At 41.8% G+C, this 20,860-nt stretch overlaps 1 protein-coding gene and 1 long non-coding RNA gene across 6 annotated transcripts in view; one reads left to right on the forward strand and one right to left on the reverse strand.

Moving 5' to 3' along the window:
• Nucleotides 1-17,417, forward strand: part of LOC105483383 (uncharacterized) — a 52,045-nt gene extending 34,628 nt beyond the window's left edge. The window contains exon 4 of the long non-coding RNA XR_011622635.1: nucleotides 15,428-17,417. This is a non-coding gene — a long non-coding RNA (uncharacterized lncRNA). The remainder of the gene's footprint in view (nucleotides 1-15,427) is intronic.
• Nucleotides 1-19,910, reverse strand: part of LOC105483388 (sidekick cell adhesion molecule 1) — a 960,109-nt gene extending 940,199 nt beyond the window's left edge. For all 5 annotated transcript variants that reach the window (XM_071095418.1, XM_071095417.1, XM_071095416.1 and 2 more), the window contains exon 1: nucleotides 19,604-19,910. In XM_071095418.1, the coding sequence (XP_070951519.1) occupies nucleotides 19,604-19,895 (292 nt within the window). In that variant the 5' untranslated portion in view covers nucleotides 19,896-19,910. The remainder of the gene's footprint in view (nucleotides 1-19,603) is intronic.
• Between the last annotated feature and the right edge of the window lie 950 nt (nucleotides 19,911-20,860).

The raw sequence follows: 20,860 nt of genomic DNA on the forward strand, positions 1-20,860 counted from the left end.
TAAAATGTCTAACTGTTGGGGAAAAAAGCACAACTTGTCATTCATGTCAATGATTTTTACAGCAATTCAGTATCAACCAAGTAAGTGCATTGAGTTCCTACAACAGGAAGCCAGGTTCTGACATATTCTCACACAATTCACATTCCTAGGCTGAGTCTCTAGAGCCAGAGGTAGTACAACAGGCCAAAGGTCACGGCTCACAAAGCTGGCCACCTGGGACTCTGTCATTAGTACTGTACTTTAAGAAACGTTATGTGCGCTGAAGAAATCAACTCAAATTAAGTGACCCACCAGAATCAAAGAGGATTTTCCAACTTGTCTTCACTTTGATTTTGACGTTTCTAAGAAATCTGTCAAAAAAATTCTATAGTATCATCTTGCTTGTGAATTTTTTAAAGGATTTTTAGTTTCAAAAAGGTTTTATTTCACATATGATGAATACACGCAGTACTTTTCATTTCAAGAGCCTTCAGTTGATAAGCACTGAAATATCTTAAAATTTTACGACTGCAAGACATCCACAAATCCTATGTTATATTAGCAGAAGTTAAATTTCAGAAGAAAAATACAGAAACTTCAAGAGCTTCGTGATTGTGTCTGGAGTATACAGGCAACATTCAATTTTTGTCAAGCACAAGGTTTAAATTAAGACTGCTGAGTCCTAGCTGGGGTTTGTTTTTTTTTTAACCCATATTTTTCCTCACAGTACCAACATACTAATTTCTCCAATTCCTGAGACATACCAAAATTGTTAAACATTGTTTTGTTATCACTGCATTATGAAGTTGGGTCTCACTCTAGATCCAGCAAGATATGACTGGTCTTATGGTATTTTCTTTTTTAACAAAGATAAGTAGTTGAACAAATGCCCTGTGTCAAGTAGGACTTATTCTGGGATGGCCATGATTAATATTAAAACAGGTCAGCTGCTTAAAACATACAAGATCTTTGGCTAAAATCTAGAAAGACCATGAGCTAGCATCACAGATGGATTTAGTCTGATTTCTGATTATGTGTAAAGAACAAAAGTTAGTTAAAAATGCTTCACCTTTAGGGTTTTCATATACCAACCAGGGTGTGAGCAGGAGGAAATCAATATTAAGGCTAATTTTTTAACAAGGAACTCTGACACCGAAATACACAATTCTGACTGCTAAAGAGCAGCATGTTACTATAGTAACAGGAGTTCTTAGTCTATATAACAATATATACTTTTATTTTACTTGTAGCTATCTCCAAAGTATGTATAATACAAGAACTTATAAAAGATAGGGGGAAAAAATAGAAAAAAAAAAAAAAGCTGTAACTGCAAAGGATGGTAAAGATATCTGGAAAATAGAATCAGGTCTCCAGAAGGCTCACCTCCTTCAGCGCATGTGTGCAGCGGGAAGCACGGGCAGGGGAGAAGGAGAGGGGAGTGTATGTATGAAACAGTCATCCGGAGCTTCCAAAACCCACACATCAGGAGAATGGGAAAGGAGGAGTAAATCAGGGAGAACATTTTCAAGAAGGTAGAAGAATTGTGATTCTGTCTCACCATATCCCTCCACCACATCCAGGCAATTCTATTAGGCAAGGTGAAATTCATTTTTTCGCATTCTCAGAAAGCCCTGGTCCATGGTCAAGCTGCCATCTCTTTCAATGCTCAAATTTTCAGAAAAGCAAATGCAAAAAAAAAAAAAAAAAAAAAAATTAAGAAACGGTTAGATTTAGGCAAATGGAAGAGGAAACCAGATTTGTAATATAAAGTAGAAACAGTATAACTAAAGTGAAATCCTTAAACAGAACATTTCAAATGTATTTCAAAATGCTACATTTTTCTTTCTTTCATGATGGAATGGCAAAAAAGGTACTTGAGTTGGCAATAAACAGACCAGACACACACAGGCCATCACGAGACACCCTGGGAGAGGAGAACAGACCCTCCTTCATCACTGCAGCATACAATGGCAGAAACTTACAAGGGACAAAAACAGATTATCAAAGAGTACATATATGTATCAGTAAGTAATGAAAGCCTGCCAGGCCAAGAAGCCAGAGCATGTACTCTTCAGGAGATAATAAAAAGAAACTTCTAAAAGGTAAGCCAGCTTGGTTAGGCCACACCAGCCGTGGGTGTAGATGGGAACACACTGATCAGGAATTAATACCTTGAGTGCCACCAGTCTAAACCCCCAGATGCCCTTACAGGCACTCAACCCATCACAAGACCCTCCGCAAGCATTTCTAGGTGCAACAATCCTTACTCCTCGAAGCGAGACAGCTTGGCAGACCTGTGTCAAATGAGAGCCATCCCTCCCCTGTGGAAAAGGCTGGGGGCTTCCCACAGCGAAACTGCTTATACTCTGAAGCCGAACGTTAAAATAGCCCAGGGAGACAGTTCTTCTAGTTTCTAGGCACCACACTTTTCTATTTTCCACACATACATACACCATGCCCTGCATATCATTCATTCTCTGTGAGGCCCCACTGCCGGAGTTTTCATGCAAATTTTAATTTAACAATGCAGTTTTTTGTCCTTCCCATCCCCACCTACTCTCCCTCATGAATGTCCTTCCTCAGGCCACCCCCAGATAGGCCCACACTGCTGACTGCTTCTGTGGCATTTCAGCCCCACATTTATTCCTGTCTGCCAGGTACCATCTGTATCCAAATCTCAGTTCTATCCCAGCTGAAATCCCAATCACAAAAGGGATCATCCTGTCTAGTGACTTGAATACATTTGATTGTCAATATTAAATTCACTCTGGAGCATCACCAAGAAAATATTCCTTCTCTATTGAGTTTTTCTACTACTAAACCACCAATGATGGTACCTAATGCAATGGCAAGGGCTATGCTAGGTCAATATATTCATCAACAGGCCAAGAAACCTCAAAAAGTAAAAGAAATATGTAACATTTGTTGGGGATAGGTTCAGGAGGGATGTGGGAGAGAAGATAAACTATGGAACTGGAAGAAAAGGACAACCAAGGCAAGATAAAAAGGTCACAGAACAAGTAATAAGTAATGCCTTCTGTGTATTTTAGTTGAGAAAGGAGAAACACATTAGGGGTTCATTTGATCTGATAAATTAATGAGTACAATAGCTATGATTTATTAAGCAAGACACTGTGCTAAATACTTTACATACATTATCTCCTCTAATCCTTACAAAAACCTTGTGAGAGAGAGATTAACTCTGCTTTACAAATGAGCACCTGGAGCACAGACAAGCGACTCAACTTGCCCAAGGTCACAGTCTCGGAAATGGCAGAGCCAGGATTTGAATCCAGCTCTGTGACTCATGACATTATGTTGTAATGCCAATGCACTACAGCAGATGGCTTTAAAGCATATTTTCTGTGTGTGCATGTTTGTAACAAGGTATACCCATATGTGCTAATATGAAATGATCTCTAAGACACAATATAGGTGAAAAATGTGCTGGGACTAGCCTCCAAGCTAACAGTATGCTAACCATTTGTATAATGTCAAAGGGTTGCAAGGAAAGACATAAAAAGTTGTACATGCATAAAATATCATTGAACAAATACTCATGGAACTGGAAACAGTGATAGCCTCAAGCGGGGGAACTAGGGGGCTGAGGATCAGAAAAGTAGAGACTTTTGCTACTACATTTTGATATGGTATGAATTTAACCTACTCATTTTTTCATAAGAAATAAGCACTGCATAATAAAATATAACCACAAAAACTAAAAAAAAAAAAAACTGGAATGACAGGTTACCTTAGCCTCCTAGTTTACCAAAGCCAAATAAAGAGGCTTGTGAACAACAAAATACTTATTTTAATCAAGCATCCTTCTGAGATGTTTTCACCTGTTAAGAGTGCCTGTCAACAATGCTCATATCCTAAACATGAACCCAAGGCGCTTCCATGCACAACAAGGAAAAACCAGCTCCTGTGAACGTGGGAGAAGAGTGTGCAAGTAGAAAATCTTAATACAGGTAGGGAAGGAAAAAAGGCCACTTCAAGGCAGTCAATGAATGGGGAGAGGAATGAGCAGAAGAAAATCCCCTCCTGGCAGGCCTCCAGGGAATAGCACACAGCTACAGAACAAAGTCAGGCTACAGAAATGAGGATGGAAGATGAAGGGGCAGAACCATCTAAAGGAAACAGGGAAAGGAAAAGGAATTCTTGCTCCCCAATTAGTCCGGAAAGCAGAAAGATAAAAACGAAAATCAAAACACAAGGCAGCCAGTTTCATTTGTTGTAATTGTGTAACATACTCAGTAATCAATACATGTTCCTTTGCTTGCCTTAAAAACTTTGCTTTTAAAATTACTATAATCTGATATTTAAAATAGGATTAGAAATTGCTAGTCATGCTTATTAAGCAATCTCCTCATAGCTTTTTTTTTTTTTTTTTTTTGAGACAGAGTCTCACTCTGTTGCCCAGGTTGGAATGCAGTTGTGCGGTCACGGCTCACGGCAGACTTGACCTCCTGGGCTCAAGTGATTCTCCCACCTCAGCCCTCCAAGTAGCTGGGACAACAGGTGAACACCACCACACTCAGCTAAGTTTTTGTACGTTGTGTAGAGACAGGGTCTTGCCATGTTGCCCAGGCTGGTCTCAAACTCCTGGCCTCAAGTGATCTGCCCACCTCAGTCTCCCAAAATGCTAGGATTATAGGCATGAGCCACCATACCCAGACCCCCTTTTTAAAAGGTTTAAATAGTATTTGCCCAAAAAAAGCAATTCTGACTAGTTTAAGCAAAAAAGGGGGATACACTGGAAAACAAATACTGTAGACTTCAGGAGAAACTGAACATCCAAAACTCAGGATGGGCAAGAACCAGTTCCAGGCTGCAGTGATTTGTAGAGCTCCATAAAAAAGGGCCAAGAGATGACAGGGCAGAAAAATGGCCAGTGAGGCCCCTGCTATGTACATGTACCAGGGCATTCTCAGAAAGTGACACATTTCTGTGATCCAGACGCTACCCAACTGTTGCCTACTACACTACAGCATACATACGTAATGCTCTAATTTACATTTATATTATATTGAATATACAGATCAGGCATCACTTAATGATGGGGATATGTTCTGAGAAATGCACTGTTAGGCAATTCTGTCATTGTGTGAACATCACAGACATCACTTACACAAACCTAGACGTTATGGCCTCCTACACACCTAGGTTACATGGTACAGCCTATTGCTCCCAGGTTATAAACCTGTGCAGCATGTTACTGTACTGAACACAACAGGCAACTATAACACAAGTATTTATGTATCTAAACAAATCTGAACTGAGACAAGGTACCAAAAACATACAGAATTATAATCTTTCAGGAACATTATATATGCAGTCTGTCAGTGACCAAAATGTCATTACGTAGTATACGACTGTACTGAAAGTTTTAAATACAAAATGTATGTATATTTAAATTTAAATTTACTCCTAATTTTCATTTACAACTTCATGTTTCAAATTTTTTATGCATTCTACCTACCATTAACTTGAATGTATGAATTGATTCTATATCAGAGTTGTGGGGAGAATTTGACACTGGAATCATAAAGATTAAACAGCACTAACCAGAAATCGATGCAACAAATGTGTTTATCAATCCATCTTTCAAAGGAGTTTTTTATTCTTATAATGAGCCTATAACTTAAAATATGGCATGCCTTTTTCCAACAGATGAACAAAATAAGGCCCAAAACAATAATTTCAGTTCCCTTAAATAGGAAACAAACAAAATCCCAGGTCCTCATTAATGCACTCTCAGTCTGAACCACTAAACAGCTTTAGTACCATATTCCTCCTAAAATCCAGTGATAATACATTATGGTAAATAATTCTAATTGCTTTCATAATTTTTAAAAAGTTATAAATGCTTAATGTTTGAAAACTGAGAACATCCAGGAAAAAAGAGAAATCCCCATAACAGAGATAAGCACATTAAGTAGGCTGGTCTATTTCTTAATCATACTCATTGCATCATATTATAAAACAGTAATTTCTTATCTGTATTATAATATGCCACTTCCACACTCTTTTCTACTTGCATGTGCATGCGTGACCCTATGTCAGAGAAAGCTGGTACTTGGAAACTCCCAGGAAGGGCTTGTCATGTACAGAGGGTGGCATAGGAGAGGACTAGGAACAAGGGCTCCAGAGACACGGGTGCATTCAAAGACCAGTTCCACCACTTATGAAGTTAGTGATCTGAACTTCTCTGGACCTCAATTTCCTCATCTATAAAATCGGGTTGTAAGGATGTATGGTACTGCAAACTTGAAGGCCGTAGCACAATGACTGATGCCAAGAAAAGCACTCCATAAAAACAAGCTAGTACACTCTACAAAGAGCTCTGTAACCTCATGTTTCACCTAATCTATTCTGAAATCCTTCCATGTCAATTAGAGCTACTTCCACAACATCCTTTGTAATACCAACATGGTAGTCTTCTCATGTACCACAACAACCACTGTGAAAGCCACCAGAAGCATTCGGGTCCTCACCATTTGTCAAGGTCACCTGCTATTGACTAATACAGATAGGGATGCAGGACTCCAGCCAACCCAGCTTGCTCCCTAAAGTAAGGAAAAAGTCAGAGTGGGTTAGGACTCACTGGCTGATGTGGGACAATTCACAGGTCAAATAAGGTTTAGCTTTTAAAAAAAAGTTTTTGTTGCCAATAGGATCTATGATGAAATGCACGTTTTTCACCCAAGAAAGAGCAACTTCTGAAGTAAAGCAATTGCGGGTTTAAAATAAAACCTCTTAAGGCATCTCTACAGCTAATAAAATGCTAGATTATAATATTTTAATTGCATGAAGTATTCATCTATATAAAAGCATGACACAACTTATATTTCACGCTTTTGATTCCACAGAAAACAGCAAAGTTAGAGATGCTGATGGCCTCTGTCTTTCCAACTATAACACTCCATGATAGAGATTTAAGTAATTTTCAAAATTCAGGAATTGATGAGCACCAACCAATCACATCAAGTTGCCACAAAAATGCAAATAGCTACAATCTCATCTGTCATTAACTCTCATCCACTGAGCTGCTCTATCTCAACCATTTGCCTCTTTGTGTATGCTTTATCTCAGCTCTCAACAGTGCTTTATCCTGCACATTTGAGTTAGCTCTTTGCTGGCCAAGATCCAAGTCCGCATTTCCTACAACTATGACAATAAGACCCTAATTCAGAATGTAAAGGTCACGTGGCATGTCTTGGCTCAATATGAAGGTCTTGATGTTTGGTCCTTTGGCAAGAATCCTGTTCTGATCTAGGTGTTGGGTTCCTCATTCCTGTTGTTCAGTGGCTTTCCACCTGAATCCTTCACTTCATGTTTCCACATGCCAATCTGAGTCCCCAGATTCCAACACGGCTTGCCTATATGTATCCCTGCGAGGGTCCTACTTAAACTGATCTACCAGATGCTGAATCCCCTTGTATGGCTTATCATCCGCACATCTGCGCTGTATTTTTTGATGTGTCTATGACCTAATAAACTATAAGCTCTCTGAAGGAAGGAACTGTTATTGATCACTATACTGCTAACACAGCACTTTATTCACTGAAGCACTGGATGAATTAACTCCTGCTCGCATACATTTTTAAATTTTATTTTGACAAAAACTTGCATATATTGTGTACATGTTTCAACACATATATATTGTGAAACAGCCAAATAGAGCTAATTATATGTATTACTTCACATACTTTTTGTGGAATACTTAAAATTTACTTTTAGCAACTCAAGAATAAAACACGTTATCATTCATTATAGTCACCATGTTGTACAACAGATCTCTTGAATTTATTCCTCCTAAATGAAATTTTGCATCCTTTGACCAACATCTCCCAAACCCCTCCCCACTTACACTCTCGCTAATCCGCTCACACACTGCAGTATGAGTACCTGTAATGGAGACTGCTGACACTTCTCAAACTGCAAAGCAATTACATATAAATTTAAGGGGCACACTGCAACACCGCTTCCTATCATTTAGCACTTAACCATCTGTACCTCACTCCTGGTTTCAATTTCTTTTTGAAGTGCATCTTTTAGTAGTTCCAACTACTAATCATCAACTTTGTTTTTTATCTACAATCTTTATTTCACTTACTTTTGAGACGGAGTCTTGCTCTGTAGCCAGGCTGGAGCGCAATGGCGCAACCTCAGCTCACTGCAATCTCCACCTACGGGGTTCAAAGGATTGTCCTGCTTCAGCCTCCCAAGTAGCTGGGACTACAGGTGCACGCCACCATGCTCAGCTAATGTTTGTATTTTTAGTAGAGATGGGGTTTCACCACATTGACCAGGATGGTCTCGATCTCTTGACCTCATGATCTGCCCACCTTGGCCTCCCAAAGTGCTGAGATTACAGGCATGAGCCACCACGCCCGGCCCATTTCACTTACTCTTGACTATCATAATACTTTTTATGGACATGGAGTTCTAGGTTGGTGGTGGATTTCCACCTCCAGCCTTTGATGATATTATTCAATCATCTTCTGCTATGAACAAAATGCCTGCCAGTCTAGACATCAGCTTTCCTCAGGTTGCTTTCCTCTTCTTTTCTGAGGCTTCATCTAAAATATGTCTAGGTATGAATTTATTTTTATTTATCCTGTGTGGGGTTCACTATGGTTCTTGAAACTAAGAACTCAGGCAGAACTTGTACTGATTATGAAAAATTCTCAGCCATTCTATCTTCTAATAGCGTCTCTCTTCTATTTCCTCTTTCTAGAAGTTCACAGAAGGTCATATGGGACTTTCTCATCCTGAAGTTCATGAATCGTAACCACTCATTTTCCATTTATTTATCCCTTATTACTGTATTCCAAGCAATTTCCTCAGATCTCCTTTAAAATTCTATTGATTTTTCAATACAGTTTTTATCTTCAATTATATCTACCTGGCTCTTTAACCTGTCCATTGAGGTTACTTTTTTTTAAACTTAATGACCATTATTTTCATTTCTAGAAGTCCTATTGGGTTCTTTTCCAACTCCATGTTATTTTTCTAATCTGTGATGTTCTTTCATTATGATCTTACCCCTTTCACCTCTCATAATTTTAAGCAAGTAATGTCTTTCATATGTCCTATCATCTCAACCTCCTGGAATACTATTCATCTGCTGACTCTCCTTCATGGTGATTCATTTCCTTGTGTGGCTGGGCAATTTTTGTATTGCAAGCTCATCTTTAGCATGACTTGTTTCTTCTGCAAGAGTCTCAGATTTTTAGTTTGCTCTGCATGTCAGTTTCACACTTACTTTTGAGGGCTCTATTCATTTCCATAGTTCTAGACCAGATTTTGTGCTAACTTGTCTCAGCTTGAAGGTTAGTTGCACTGTAAGAAACATTAAATTTGAATCCACCCCGATTATTAGGTGCAGTCTTGGAGCTGAGATGTCCCTTTTTTATTCCTAATTATCACAACCCCAGGAGTACAGCAAGTTTCCTATACTTTCCCAAACCAGTAGGTAAAGTTTTTCTAAGTCTCTTTTCACAGATGGAAAAGCCCTTCAAGGTTTGATGCTAGACAACCTTCACTCCACCTTCCAAGTTTAAGCAGACCCAAGGCCATGTCTCCTGCTCCTTCAGGAGACCCTCAAGACTAAGCCACTGCAGCCTGTATTTAGATCAGAAACCACCACAGGCCTTGAGCTCCTGCTTAACGCCCGAGCTCTGAATTTTCTATTCGTAGATGCCACCTATGGATTTCCTGGTCTTTCAAACTTCAGAAACACTTGTTTGCTCTTCTTATATTTTGTCCACAGTTTCTGTGTATTTATAGCAGGGTGGTGAAGGGAGTCCTCCACATTCAGCTTTGGGGACAATGTTGTTAGAAGTCTCCAGTAGTTACAACATATGAAACAGAAATGATCACTTCAAAGAACTGTGATAATTACTTACCATTCTGCCAAATGACAACTTTCTTCCCAGCCTCAATAATAGATTTCAAATTTGGAAAAAATATTCCCAAGGCATTTTAAGATCATTTTTGTCACTATGCATTTCAAATGCCTCCATAGTTCTCTTTCCTTGAGAATTTCAATAGAACAACATACTGGTTGACTCCATTTTCTCCCTACCCATCCATTCCATAATGAACTTCAATGTACTTTATACTCCTAGAACTCCAGTGAGATTAAGCTCAAAAAGATCACCATTACCCACATAATCAACAAATCCAAAAAACTCATTTATTTACCTCTCTGAGCAAGACTGACCATTCCAATTTTTCCATTCCAATACTACTGCAGTTCAAATATTATTTCTATATTATCACAACCATTCCCTAACTCATCTCCATCACTCTACTCTCTCCCCAGCCCCATTGCCCTGCTATTTATCCAGGTTATATCCCAGCCAGGTTAATATTACTATAATACCTCTCCAGTCATGTCAACTGTCCATACTCCCCACTCTACTACTGTAACTCATCACTCCCTAATACTACAGGAAGAGAAAAGATGAATAAGGCAGGATTCCTCTACACAAAAGAATAAAGAACAACAACTAACACTTATTGGATACACCTTACCTACAATCATATCAATCAGCCCTAGCAACAACTACAGGAAGCAGGTAGAATCATTACACAATTCTTCAGGGATAAGAAAAGTAGAGATTAAAGAAGATTAAGTAGCCAACCCAAGGATGCAAAGCTAGCAAGTGGTTAAGTTCATTTTATTTTATGCCAAGCCCATCCTCTTAAACAGAATGCTATATGGTCTCCACAAATATTTATACCAAAAGCCCAGACCCTCCTCTGGTTGCAAAACTCATGTATCCAAACAACTTAACAGCTCTGTCTGGATGCCTCAAAGGTACCTTACATTAATAAATTCAAAACCAAAATGACCATGTTGCCCAAACAGAGGTGGTCCAAACTCAGTGAACGGTTATACTAGCCAACTAGTCATGCAAGCCAGAAACCTGGACACCACCTTTCATATTTTCTCATTCATCTTCCATATCCAACCTATGACCAAATCCCACGTACTTTTTGCCTCTTAAATCTCTCTCTAGTGCATCTACCTCTCTCCATCTCCAGCACCACCACCTAGCCCAAGCTGCTACTTTCTCTCACCTCAATTGTTGTTACAGCCCAACCCATCTACAGTCAGCCATTCATTCTGGTTTCTTCCAACCCATTCTCAATTTTGCAACAACAATAATGCTTCCCCCCACCCCCACTCAAGATGAGTTTAAAATACAAATCTGATCATTTCACAGATTTTGGACTCAGTACCAAAGCTTTAAGTCAATCTTTATTTGAGGGTCTGAAGCAATAGGAATGCAAAGAGTGGTGACAGCTGGGTTTCAGCCACAAAGAGAAAGCAATTTCCAGTGAATCCAGAAGAATGCCAGCACAGACACAGAAGCAAACTGAGAGATAACGGCCAAGAGGACAGCACCCAGGAGCTTTTGAGCATGTGGCTCTAGTTATTCCCTAGGTAGAAGTGAATACTAAACTTTCCAAATGTAAAGAAATTCTCCTAGTTATACTGTGATACCCCAGGACTCCTCCAATAAAATCCTTTTTTACTTAAGTAGTTCAGACTGAGTTTCTAGCTTGCAACCAGGAGTTTTAGCTAAGATAACCATTTTAGAAGAGCCAAAACAACAGGCTTAGAAAAAGGGAATATGCCTACAAGGCAAAAATAAAACAAATTCTACATAAAGTAAAAATACCTTTGGCCGGCAAATACATAAATATGCTTAATGTTTGTAAACTCATGTATCTCTTCCTTTTAAAGGTGTTACATAAAATGTTTTAGGGTAACAGCCATGTTTTCTTTTATGTTCTGCAAATCATTACAGCTTACTGTAAGAGTTGAATAAATGCTGAATAAAAAAATCAGAAGTAAAAGCACGACTATACAATAATATAAATCAACGTTGCATCTCTGGAAACTTCCTCCCTTTGGGAACAGTTTATACATCCACTCATGTTAAAAAAAAAAAAAAATCTTTTTCTAGTGACACTCTGCCACTATTCTATTACTTGGTTTTGATTTCACATAGCTGGGTACTACAAATTCGCCTTGCTCTTAGCCAGAAATTGTACATATTACCTAAGTATACTAAAAAGTGGTGTATCATGGGAAAAAAAAAAAAAAAACTTGGCTGGGGAAACCATGGATTATATCCTATATAAACTTTTTCTGTTGCCATCTGGTGGTTCGTGTACAAAAATCAACACTGACATCCATTGTACAAAAGGGATTGGTCATACCATATCAAAATCTCTTTCCTTCTTTTTGCATTGCACCTAACGCCTAGAGAGAAGGTAAAATTGACCTTCACTTTGAAAACAGGCTCACAAACACACAAAATAAATTAAGGATCACACCACAGAGACCCACAAACGCTACCCCCTGTGGAGATGAGTGCCCTTAGTTAAGTATGATAGGTTGTACACTTGTGATACAAAATCCCTCCTTACTCCGAATCTGAAATATATTCTAACTAGCCTGCTTGGGTTGCTAAAATTCCTGCTACCAACTATTCTTAATAAAAGCAACTACCAGAGCTCCCCAAGTATCCATATTCTTCCCCAAATCACCATAGTCATTACGTGGTTATTTCCCTACATTTTTTTTCTGATTGGAAAAACCATTCATCATCGTAAAATTAAGCTTACATATTTGAGAGCCTCCAACCCTCTCAAGGTAAAGAATTAGGTCTAGAATACAGTGGAGAGTTCTAGAATGGAGAAAAGGCAACCAAACATTGCACAAAGGCTAATTCTACGTAACAATATGGGCCCCAGGGTCTAGCCCATTCTATGAACCCACGACTCTAAAGCTAGCCTTATCCGTTAAAAAAAACATATATATTTGAAAATAAACCAAAGCCAAAAACACTGCAGAAACTATAGTCTTAGCCCATGTTCATCAAGCTAATCTCCAAAAATCAAAAATAGATTTACTTGACTGACATATCTGTTTTCAAGAAATTGGACTATTTAATTGATAGCTGTTATCTTCACTAGACATTGTCTGTATATCAATAGACTGCCAGTTAAGCCTGTTAAAGTGAAAAATTATTGTGTTAATTTTAAAGACCCTTTGTTTTACTAAAAGCCCCTAATGAAGACAATTAAACCAACATAACATTAGGTTAAGTACAGAAACAGACAACATCTACTAATCTCTTTAATTACTGATGGTCATTGTACAGTAAACATAAACATTCTCATCCATCACTATTTTCTCTTATCTTTTTAAATTTCCCACTGCATTAATTACCTCCAGATTTCTATTAGTCTTGGCCCTTCTTCTAGCCATGTAAATAAGCATCTCACATTTTAAGAAAATTTATTTCTCCAAATTTCAGGCTTATACTGATAAATTATGGCACTAATTTGTTTTACAGAACCTGAAATTTTGACAATGAACCATTTTTAGGCTACAGTAAATATATCATGTGTTAGATGGCAGCACCTAAGAAGAAATATTACATTGCATCTTCGTTGTCTTCAACATTGTAAATACTCTGAGAAAAGTAAAATGAAAAAAATTAGGTTCCAAGCTAAGACACATGGAGTTACAGAATCCCCAGAGAGGAGACGCATGCAGAGTCTAGTAAAGGGCAGAAGGGATGACAACATACAGAAGATCAGAGAAACAGAGCAGAACAATTTTGAACATCTAGTCTAACCCCTCCTTTTATAGGTGAGAAAAGAGACTCAGAGAGACTAATAGAGTTGCTCATATTGCAAGGTAGTTACAGAATGAAGTATAAACCAGGCCTACTGACACTTAGCCCAATGTCTTTTCCATTTACCATATCCATGTTTCTAGGAAAGCTTTATAAAAAATGCTTTCATTCCCACAGTACCCACAGGAGATTGGGACCAGGCTGGTGGAATGAGTTTCTGGCTTTTGAGCTTTCTGTCAGGAGGCCAACCACCTAAATACTAGAATTGTACATACATCAACAAGGGTTTCCTAAAGCAATGCTCCCATAATAATCATGTTTGTATTTGGATTTAGTGGCAACACTGTTTATAGAAACTCTAGGAGTAATAACCTCTCCAGAACAGATCTCAGGTATAGGATCAATAACTGGCAGGTAGGTATCCTACTGTGACAGACTTCTGCATTTCAGGGATTCACTGAAAAACTTGTAACTTATTTCTATGTGCTACCATAGGATGGCAGGAGGTGCCATATTTGCTGTCCCAACTGACAAAATATGTCCTCCCTCAGGATTATGGATATGAATGTTTATGCCCTTTTTTTAAAACAGAAGTGTACATACTTAGGGGGAAATGTAAGATAATGCCTTACAGAAATGAAGTCAAAATAACATTTTAGAAACTATGCAAACTAAAATGCTCGGTTACTTTAGATTAAATGGTTACCGGGAGTATTTAATCAAATTGGTTACCAGGAGTATTCAACCAAATACCAAAACATCAACAGCTTTCTTTTGTAAATAACCCTTTTCTTTAAACACCTTTCAATGTGATTTTCATTGCCCACTTTGAGCTTAATTCAACTTTCATACATTTGGACCTGAAGGTCTACTCGCATAACTACCGCTTTCTTTACTTCTTAGAGAAATTTAAGCCATGACCTAATCAGAATCCTCACTTTGTGTCCATTCCATTCTCTAGTTTCAGTCAGCTGACATTCTGATCTCTGGGGCACCATAAGGCCGGCAGGCAGAAGGATACTACATGCCAGACACCTCTGCCAGCATAGACACCAAATCCTATGTATCCCAATACAAGCAACACAGGGGCTCTGAGGATAGAAATAACATAAAGGCAACTGGTGTGGAGAATTAAACTACACAGTCTTCCTTGATATCACTTAATTACCCACTTAACTTGCAGCCTTCCACGTTGTTTTACCTCAATATTTGAGGGCCCAGGAAACTTCGGGTTAGGTATAAACCCCAGTATAGAGCCTAAATTTAACTATTTACATAAAATGTGTGCTAAGGCAAACTAATAAAAGATCAGTACCTTTCAAACTCCACCTCCTTATTTAAAGGACTCAAACTCATACACTTGAGTGCAGATAAAAGAATTTTCCAAATGTTCCTCAAAGAAATGGTTGGTACACTCCCAGTAGTCCATTCTGGGGTGGTCTAATCTGCCAACAGACCACCATAACCCATGAAGCTGGAATTCATGTTATGTTGTAAAAGAAAAATGGGGGGTAGGGGAATACATCAAAATGTGACGGTCACTTTCTTAGAGGAGACGGATAGGTAGAAGGGGTTACATACATTCGGAAGGGGTTACATACATTCCTCATCTCTATTGTCCAAATTAAGTAACTTTTATTTTGCAATCATAATTGTAAATTAGGTGAATCTAAAACTTGAGGTCAGATTACTTAATACTGTATTTAGAAAATGTCAACCACCGTCTTTCCCTTTGGTACAGATCTGATTGCTGCCCGTTTTTCCCTCTCCTTATAAAGGCAGAGGCTACGTGGGAAACACTCCAGCCCACGGGTTATGAACTCAAGTTATGTTCAGACTCCGGATCAGACTTTTCATTCTGGCACCACCACTCCTAGTCCTGGGACCTCAGGCAAGTTAGTTAACATCTGAGTGCCTCAGTTTTCTCATAGGTAAGATGAGAACAAAAATGCTATCTACCTCTCAGGAGCTGCTGTGAAGAATCAATGAGCACTTAGTGCTTGGCACGCAAAGGTTCAATACAGGACAGCTACAGGTGGCTACGCAGACTGCATAGAGGGTAGGAACTGCTTATTGTTGGATTTAGAAGACAGTAACCAACCGAGAGACCAGTTGTCTGTTAAATACCCAGTGGCCTAATAAAATTTAAGTATCTGAGCACTCACCAAGCTAACACTCTTTATTAAAACGATACTCAAGTAAGGGAGTCTAGAACTCAAGTTCCAGCTGAAACTCAAATTACAAAGTTGTAAAGGGAGGGTTAGAAGGAGGGGAAGCAAAGTACTTCTGGATTAATGGAAAGCAGCATGGGCCCAAAAGGAAGTGAGATTTGTAGTGAACTCAACACTCCAGGAAACAAGTGTCAGAAAAGCCTAGGCAGTAGACTTGTCCAAGGCTGGGAATTGGCCTGAGAAAAGTGACCCAGACCACAGAAAATCAGGCTAAGGGTGGCAGAGAAATTGAGTGAGATTATGGGACTAACCAACATAAGGATTAAAAAAAAAAAAAAGTAACACAAACATACAAGAATCACTTGTGGAGTTTTTAAATGCATGCTTCTGAGAACCAGCAGGTCTGAGGTGGAGCCCAGATGACTATATTTTAAATTTTCACCAGTGATTCCAATGTACACCTCAGGCAGCACAAAGCAGGGGCTCAACAGTTTCAGCAGGAATAAACAATACGTAAGTGAAAAGTTGGTGCACTCTGTTGAATTTGAGATCATGAACCTGGAACAAGTATAAGTGAACACAGGCCCAAGGTCCATAAAAGTCACTGGAATTTTTGGGGGAGGACAATAAGCCCAGGAAGGCATGAAAGAGAAATCAAGTAATGTGGTCTCACGTAAAAGCATCAGAGCAGTGGTTCTCAAATTTGGCTAAACATGAGAATCACCTAGAGGGAGGAGGTTGTTTCTCAGCATCCTGATGCACAGATCAAACCTCAAGTTCATTACAACCAATTCTAGGAGTGCCATCCAGGCATCAGTATGGTTTAAAGCTCCAGGTGATTCCAATGTGCAACCAAGTTGGAGAAACACTGGGCTAGAGGGTTTCCAGGAAGTCGGCAGGTGTCTGGAATGGGGGAAAACACGAGGTAGTGAGTAGTTCTCGAACTCCAGTGTGTATTAGAATCACATGGAAAGCAAATGTGGCTCATGGAAGAGTAGGTTCTCTACAGTTTCATCAAATTCCCCAGGTGATTCTAACACATACCAAAGCTTGAGAACCACAGGTCTAAGTGGAGATAATTTCAAATGAGAAACTGAGGACTATGAACAGCCCCATGGCAGAAGTTGACAAGAACAGTCCTATCCTCTCTAGGCCTGAGGAATGCAAGCTGAATCTAGGAGTTCTACTGAACACTGCCAGAATTAGTAAGCCTGTAAAGGGTTCAGCAGTAAAGCTAAACGCACCACGGACTTCGCACATATGATTGCTTATACGTCTTTAGCCTCAGAAGTCATCCTTCCAAACCACTTACAGCTGGCTCCTTGGTAGATGGCATAAAGAAAAGCATGTGTTGCCACCTGCCTTCCAGAATTAAAGATGTCGCTTTTTAGGAATCTGGGGAAGTCACAAGCAATTAAACACACACCAATAAGCAGAGCATACAACTCAGAAATTCTCATCACCACATAGAAGAAACTCCAAGGCATATTAAAGTTACATTTGGAAGACTTGAACCTGGCGGTTCACATCATGATCAGTTACATAGAGGGTCTGTAACTTAGGTTATACAAATGTAACTTTTACTGATCAATGTTGCACATGTTTTTTCTCAAGATACATGACCTAGCCTACCTACAATGAGGTGCAGAGAAATTAGGCATGGCTTCACCTAGCTACAATGTAATCATATGGTACTTAAGAGGCGTTCCAACGTAATGGTAACTATTCCATTTAGAATGTTACATTTTATCCGATAAGATTCAAGAGAATGCATTCCTGTGCGTATGACCAACTCATCATCCCATCAGATATCTCTTATAATAGCACCAGAATTTTCATTTTCAAGATACATGAGCTTTTGTCAAATGGTGACATCTCCTCTGTAATATGAATTTTCAATATGATATAAAAAATGATGGATATATTACACATTTCACAGAGCACAGAGAACAGAAACCCATCAATGAATTCAAAATTTGCAACAACCTATTTGAAATTTTACACTAAAAGATCTGTACACTTTCATAAACCATATAAATGTAAAACAGGTACCAATGTTTTTACTGCCAAAAAGGAATAAAATATTCCTCCCTAACAAAGTTTGGTTGTTGCCTTAATATATTTTTTAAACGTATTTTCATTAACATTTCAGTTGTAAAACTGCAATGCTTTATATAGCCTTCAAACTGCAACTGATGAAAACTTGAAATCAATGTAATGTACTTCAAAACAAAGCCACTGGCAGATTTTTCCCCCACCATTTCAGTCTGGGCATGAATCTTCAAATGTATGAACGTATGGGTCTTACTGCAAAATGCAAGTCACTGTTTAAAAAAAGAAAACTTAATAAACACCATTTTTATTTTAAAGGTCGTGCTAAGTGATTTAGATTTCTGCACGTGAACCTGGTTTCTCTGACAATCTACAGATCCCACTGTACAAAATGACTTAATAAATGCTTTTCTTCCAGAGTAAGTCATTAAGCAAAAAGCACAAATAAGTGAAATGAAAATGTTCCAAGTAATGGAGGAGTTAAATTAACCAGAAATACGGCAATTTGTTTTCATGTAGTAAAACATAAGAGGGAGCATTTATGAAAGCTGGAGGGGGGTGGAGGGGCACAATTTAGATAACGTTACATAAGCATTAACAAAAAAAAAGTATGAGTTAGTTGTTAAACTATTGGATAGTTTTGAGCTCAGACCTTTAAAATGTTATTACACTTAAGTCATGTTACTACACATAAATCATCTTCACAGGACACAGAATACAGCTAATTTAAGTTTAATGCTCTCATCTTCCTCAATCTCAGAATACCAAGTTCCTTACCATGATAGTTGTATTCCAAGATACAGCTAACGAACAAAGTTAATTTTCCTAAAACTACCATTAGCAAAACCGGTTCACTAATGTGTTTTAAAGACTTTACCAAAGGACATATTAAAATAGTTATTTCTGGGTTGAGGGGGGTGATTTGGTTTTAAGACCAGCATACTTCAAAAGAAAAGGATGCTAGCTGGCAGGGGTATGTTACCGGTTTGGGGGTGGGGGGACCTGTGGAGGGAAGCCCAGATTTGGGAGGGAAAGCTCGTTTCACAAGAGATCCCATCTCTCTTTTCAAAAGGTCATTTCGATTCAGCAGATCCTCTTTCTCTATTTCAGAGCTCACCACTGTATTCTAAACAGAAGCCAACAGAGGGAGAAAAACAAAGCCAAGTGCAAAAGCTGTGGGCACTGAAAGTTTTGCTCCACCGGCCGCGCAGCACCCATTTGGGGTCGGGCATCGGGACGTGGGGGAGTCAGGAGCCGGCAGGGACTGGGGAGAGGACGGGGCCCTGGGGAGGGGCTGGAAAACGCTTTTCGCGGCGACTGGCACTTGATATTTGCAGTCTTGTGGATGTCACTCACCGGGAACCAGACCCTGCGGTGCAAACACTCAGGTACAGACCGGCCCCTTTTTCATCCGAGCAATAGGAAGCGGACTCGGGCATCCTTTTAGGGAGCTGAGGAATGGGTCTCAACTTAAAAATTTTTGTTCGTGCTACCATGATGTAAAAAAATGAAATAAAATGCAAAGCAGCAGACGGGGTGCAGGCTCTAAAGGGCTCAGATTCCCTCTCCTCCGAGTCCGGCGTAGAGAAGCCCCTGGGCTCCCTGCAGCCCCAGCGAGGCGCATCCGACCCGGGCCGGGCGGTATGGGGACCCCGGACACTCTCGCTACTCAAGTTCGCGCCTCTGCGCCCCGAGGCGGCGCCCCCGGCCCGCGACCCCGCGCGCACCTACCTTGCGCCAGCGCCCGGAGCAAGTGCAGCTGCAGCGCCAGCAGCGCCCACCAGCCGCGGCGGCCCGGCCCCAACTTTGCCGCCCGCCGCCCGCCGCGCCGCCCCGTGCCCGCCGTGTCCCCACTGGGGGTCTCGGGCGCCGCGCGGGGTCCCGAGGGCTCGGGGCCGGGGCGCGGCGCCGGCGAGGGGCGGGCGCCGGCGGGCGGGGATCCCCGCGGCCGCCCGGGGCCCGCGCGCTCAGGGGGCTCCGCGCCGCCGCCACCGGCCGCCAAGGGCCGGGTGCCCTGGGCCATGCCGAGCAGCCGCCACCCCGAGCGCCGCGCCGGACGGACGGGCGGGCAGGACGGGCTGGACGGCTCCGAGCGGGCGCGGCCACTCCGCGGGCGGCGCGGCGCACCCCGGCCCGAGGTGAGCGGCCGCCCGGCGCTGAGGGGCGGCGTCCCGGGTCCCCGCGTGAGGGGCGCGGCGCGGGCCGGCGGCGAGCCGGGAGAGAAGTTGTCAGCGGGGGAAATTCGCGTCCGGCGCTCACGCAGTCCCGAGCCCACCGCGGCCGGGATGCCGGGCCCCGCCGCGGTCGCTCCGAGGGGTCCGGCGGGCGCTGAGGAGCCGCCGCCACCGCCGCCCCCACCCGGCGCTGAGGAGAAAGTGCGCCCGCCCGCGCGTCGCGCTTGCCCTCAGCCGCCGCGGCCGCCGCTCCCCATTCACAGCCCGGCCGCACGCGCCGCCAGCGCCCGCCGCCCGCCGCCCGCCGCCCGCCGTTGATTGGCCGAGGGAGGCGGCGCCCGCTCCCGGGGCCCGCCCCCCAGGCCTTCGCTTGTTTTCAAAGTCGCGGCGCCCGCCCGCCTGCAATTTCTTGCCTGCTCCGGCGCCCGGCTCGGGCGGCTTCCCGCGCCGGCTGCGCCCCCTAGGGACCCATAGCGGGGACTGCAGGCGGCGCCGTCTCGGCACGCGCTCCCCGGGCGGGCTCGCGGGCCGGGCGTGCGCGGGCGGGCGGGGGTGGTGCCTCCTCGCCCGACCCCGCGGCGGTGCGGGCGCCCGGGTGGGGAGGGCTCAGGTGCAGCAAGACGCGGGACAGATCGTGCGGGAGCCCCGGGCAAAGGGCGGAGGGGGCGCGCTCCGGGAGGCGCCCGGCTCCCACCTGCGAGCTCAGTGTTGGGGGTGACGCGCCAAGTTACCGTAATTGCAAACACGCGCAATCGGGTTTTTAATTTCCAGGAACCAAAGGCATCACTGGGTGCAAACTCGCCGCCTGTTCACA

Source organism: Macaca nemestrina, chromosome 4 (assembly GCF_043159975.1).
Source record: "Macaca nemestrina isolate mMacNem1 chromosome 4, mMacNem.hap1, whole genome shotgun sequence".
Lineage (NCBI taxonomy): Eukaryota > Metazoa > Chordata > Mammalia > Primates > Cercopithecidae > Macaca > Macaca nemestrina.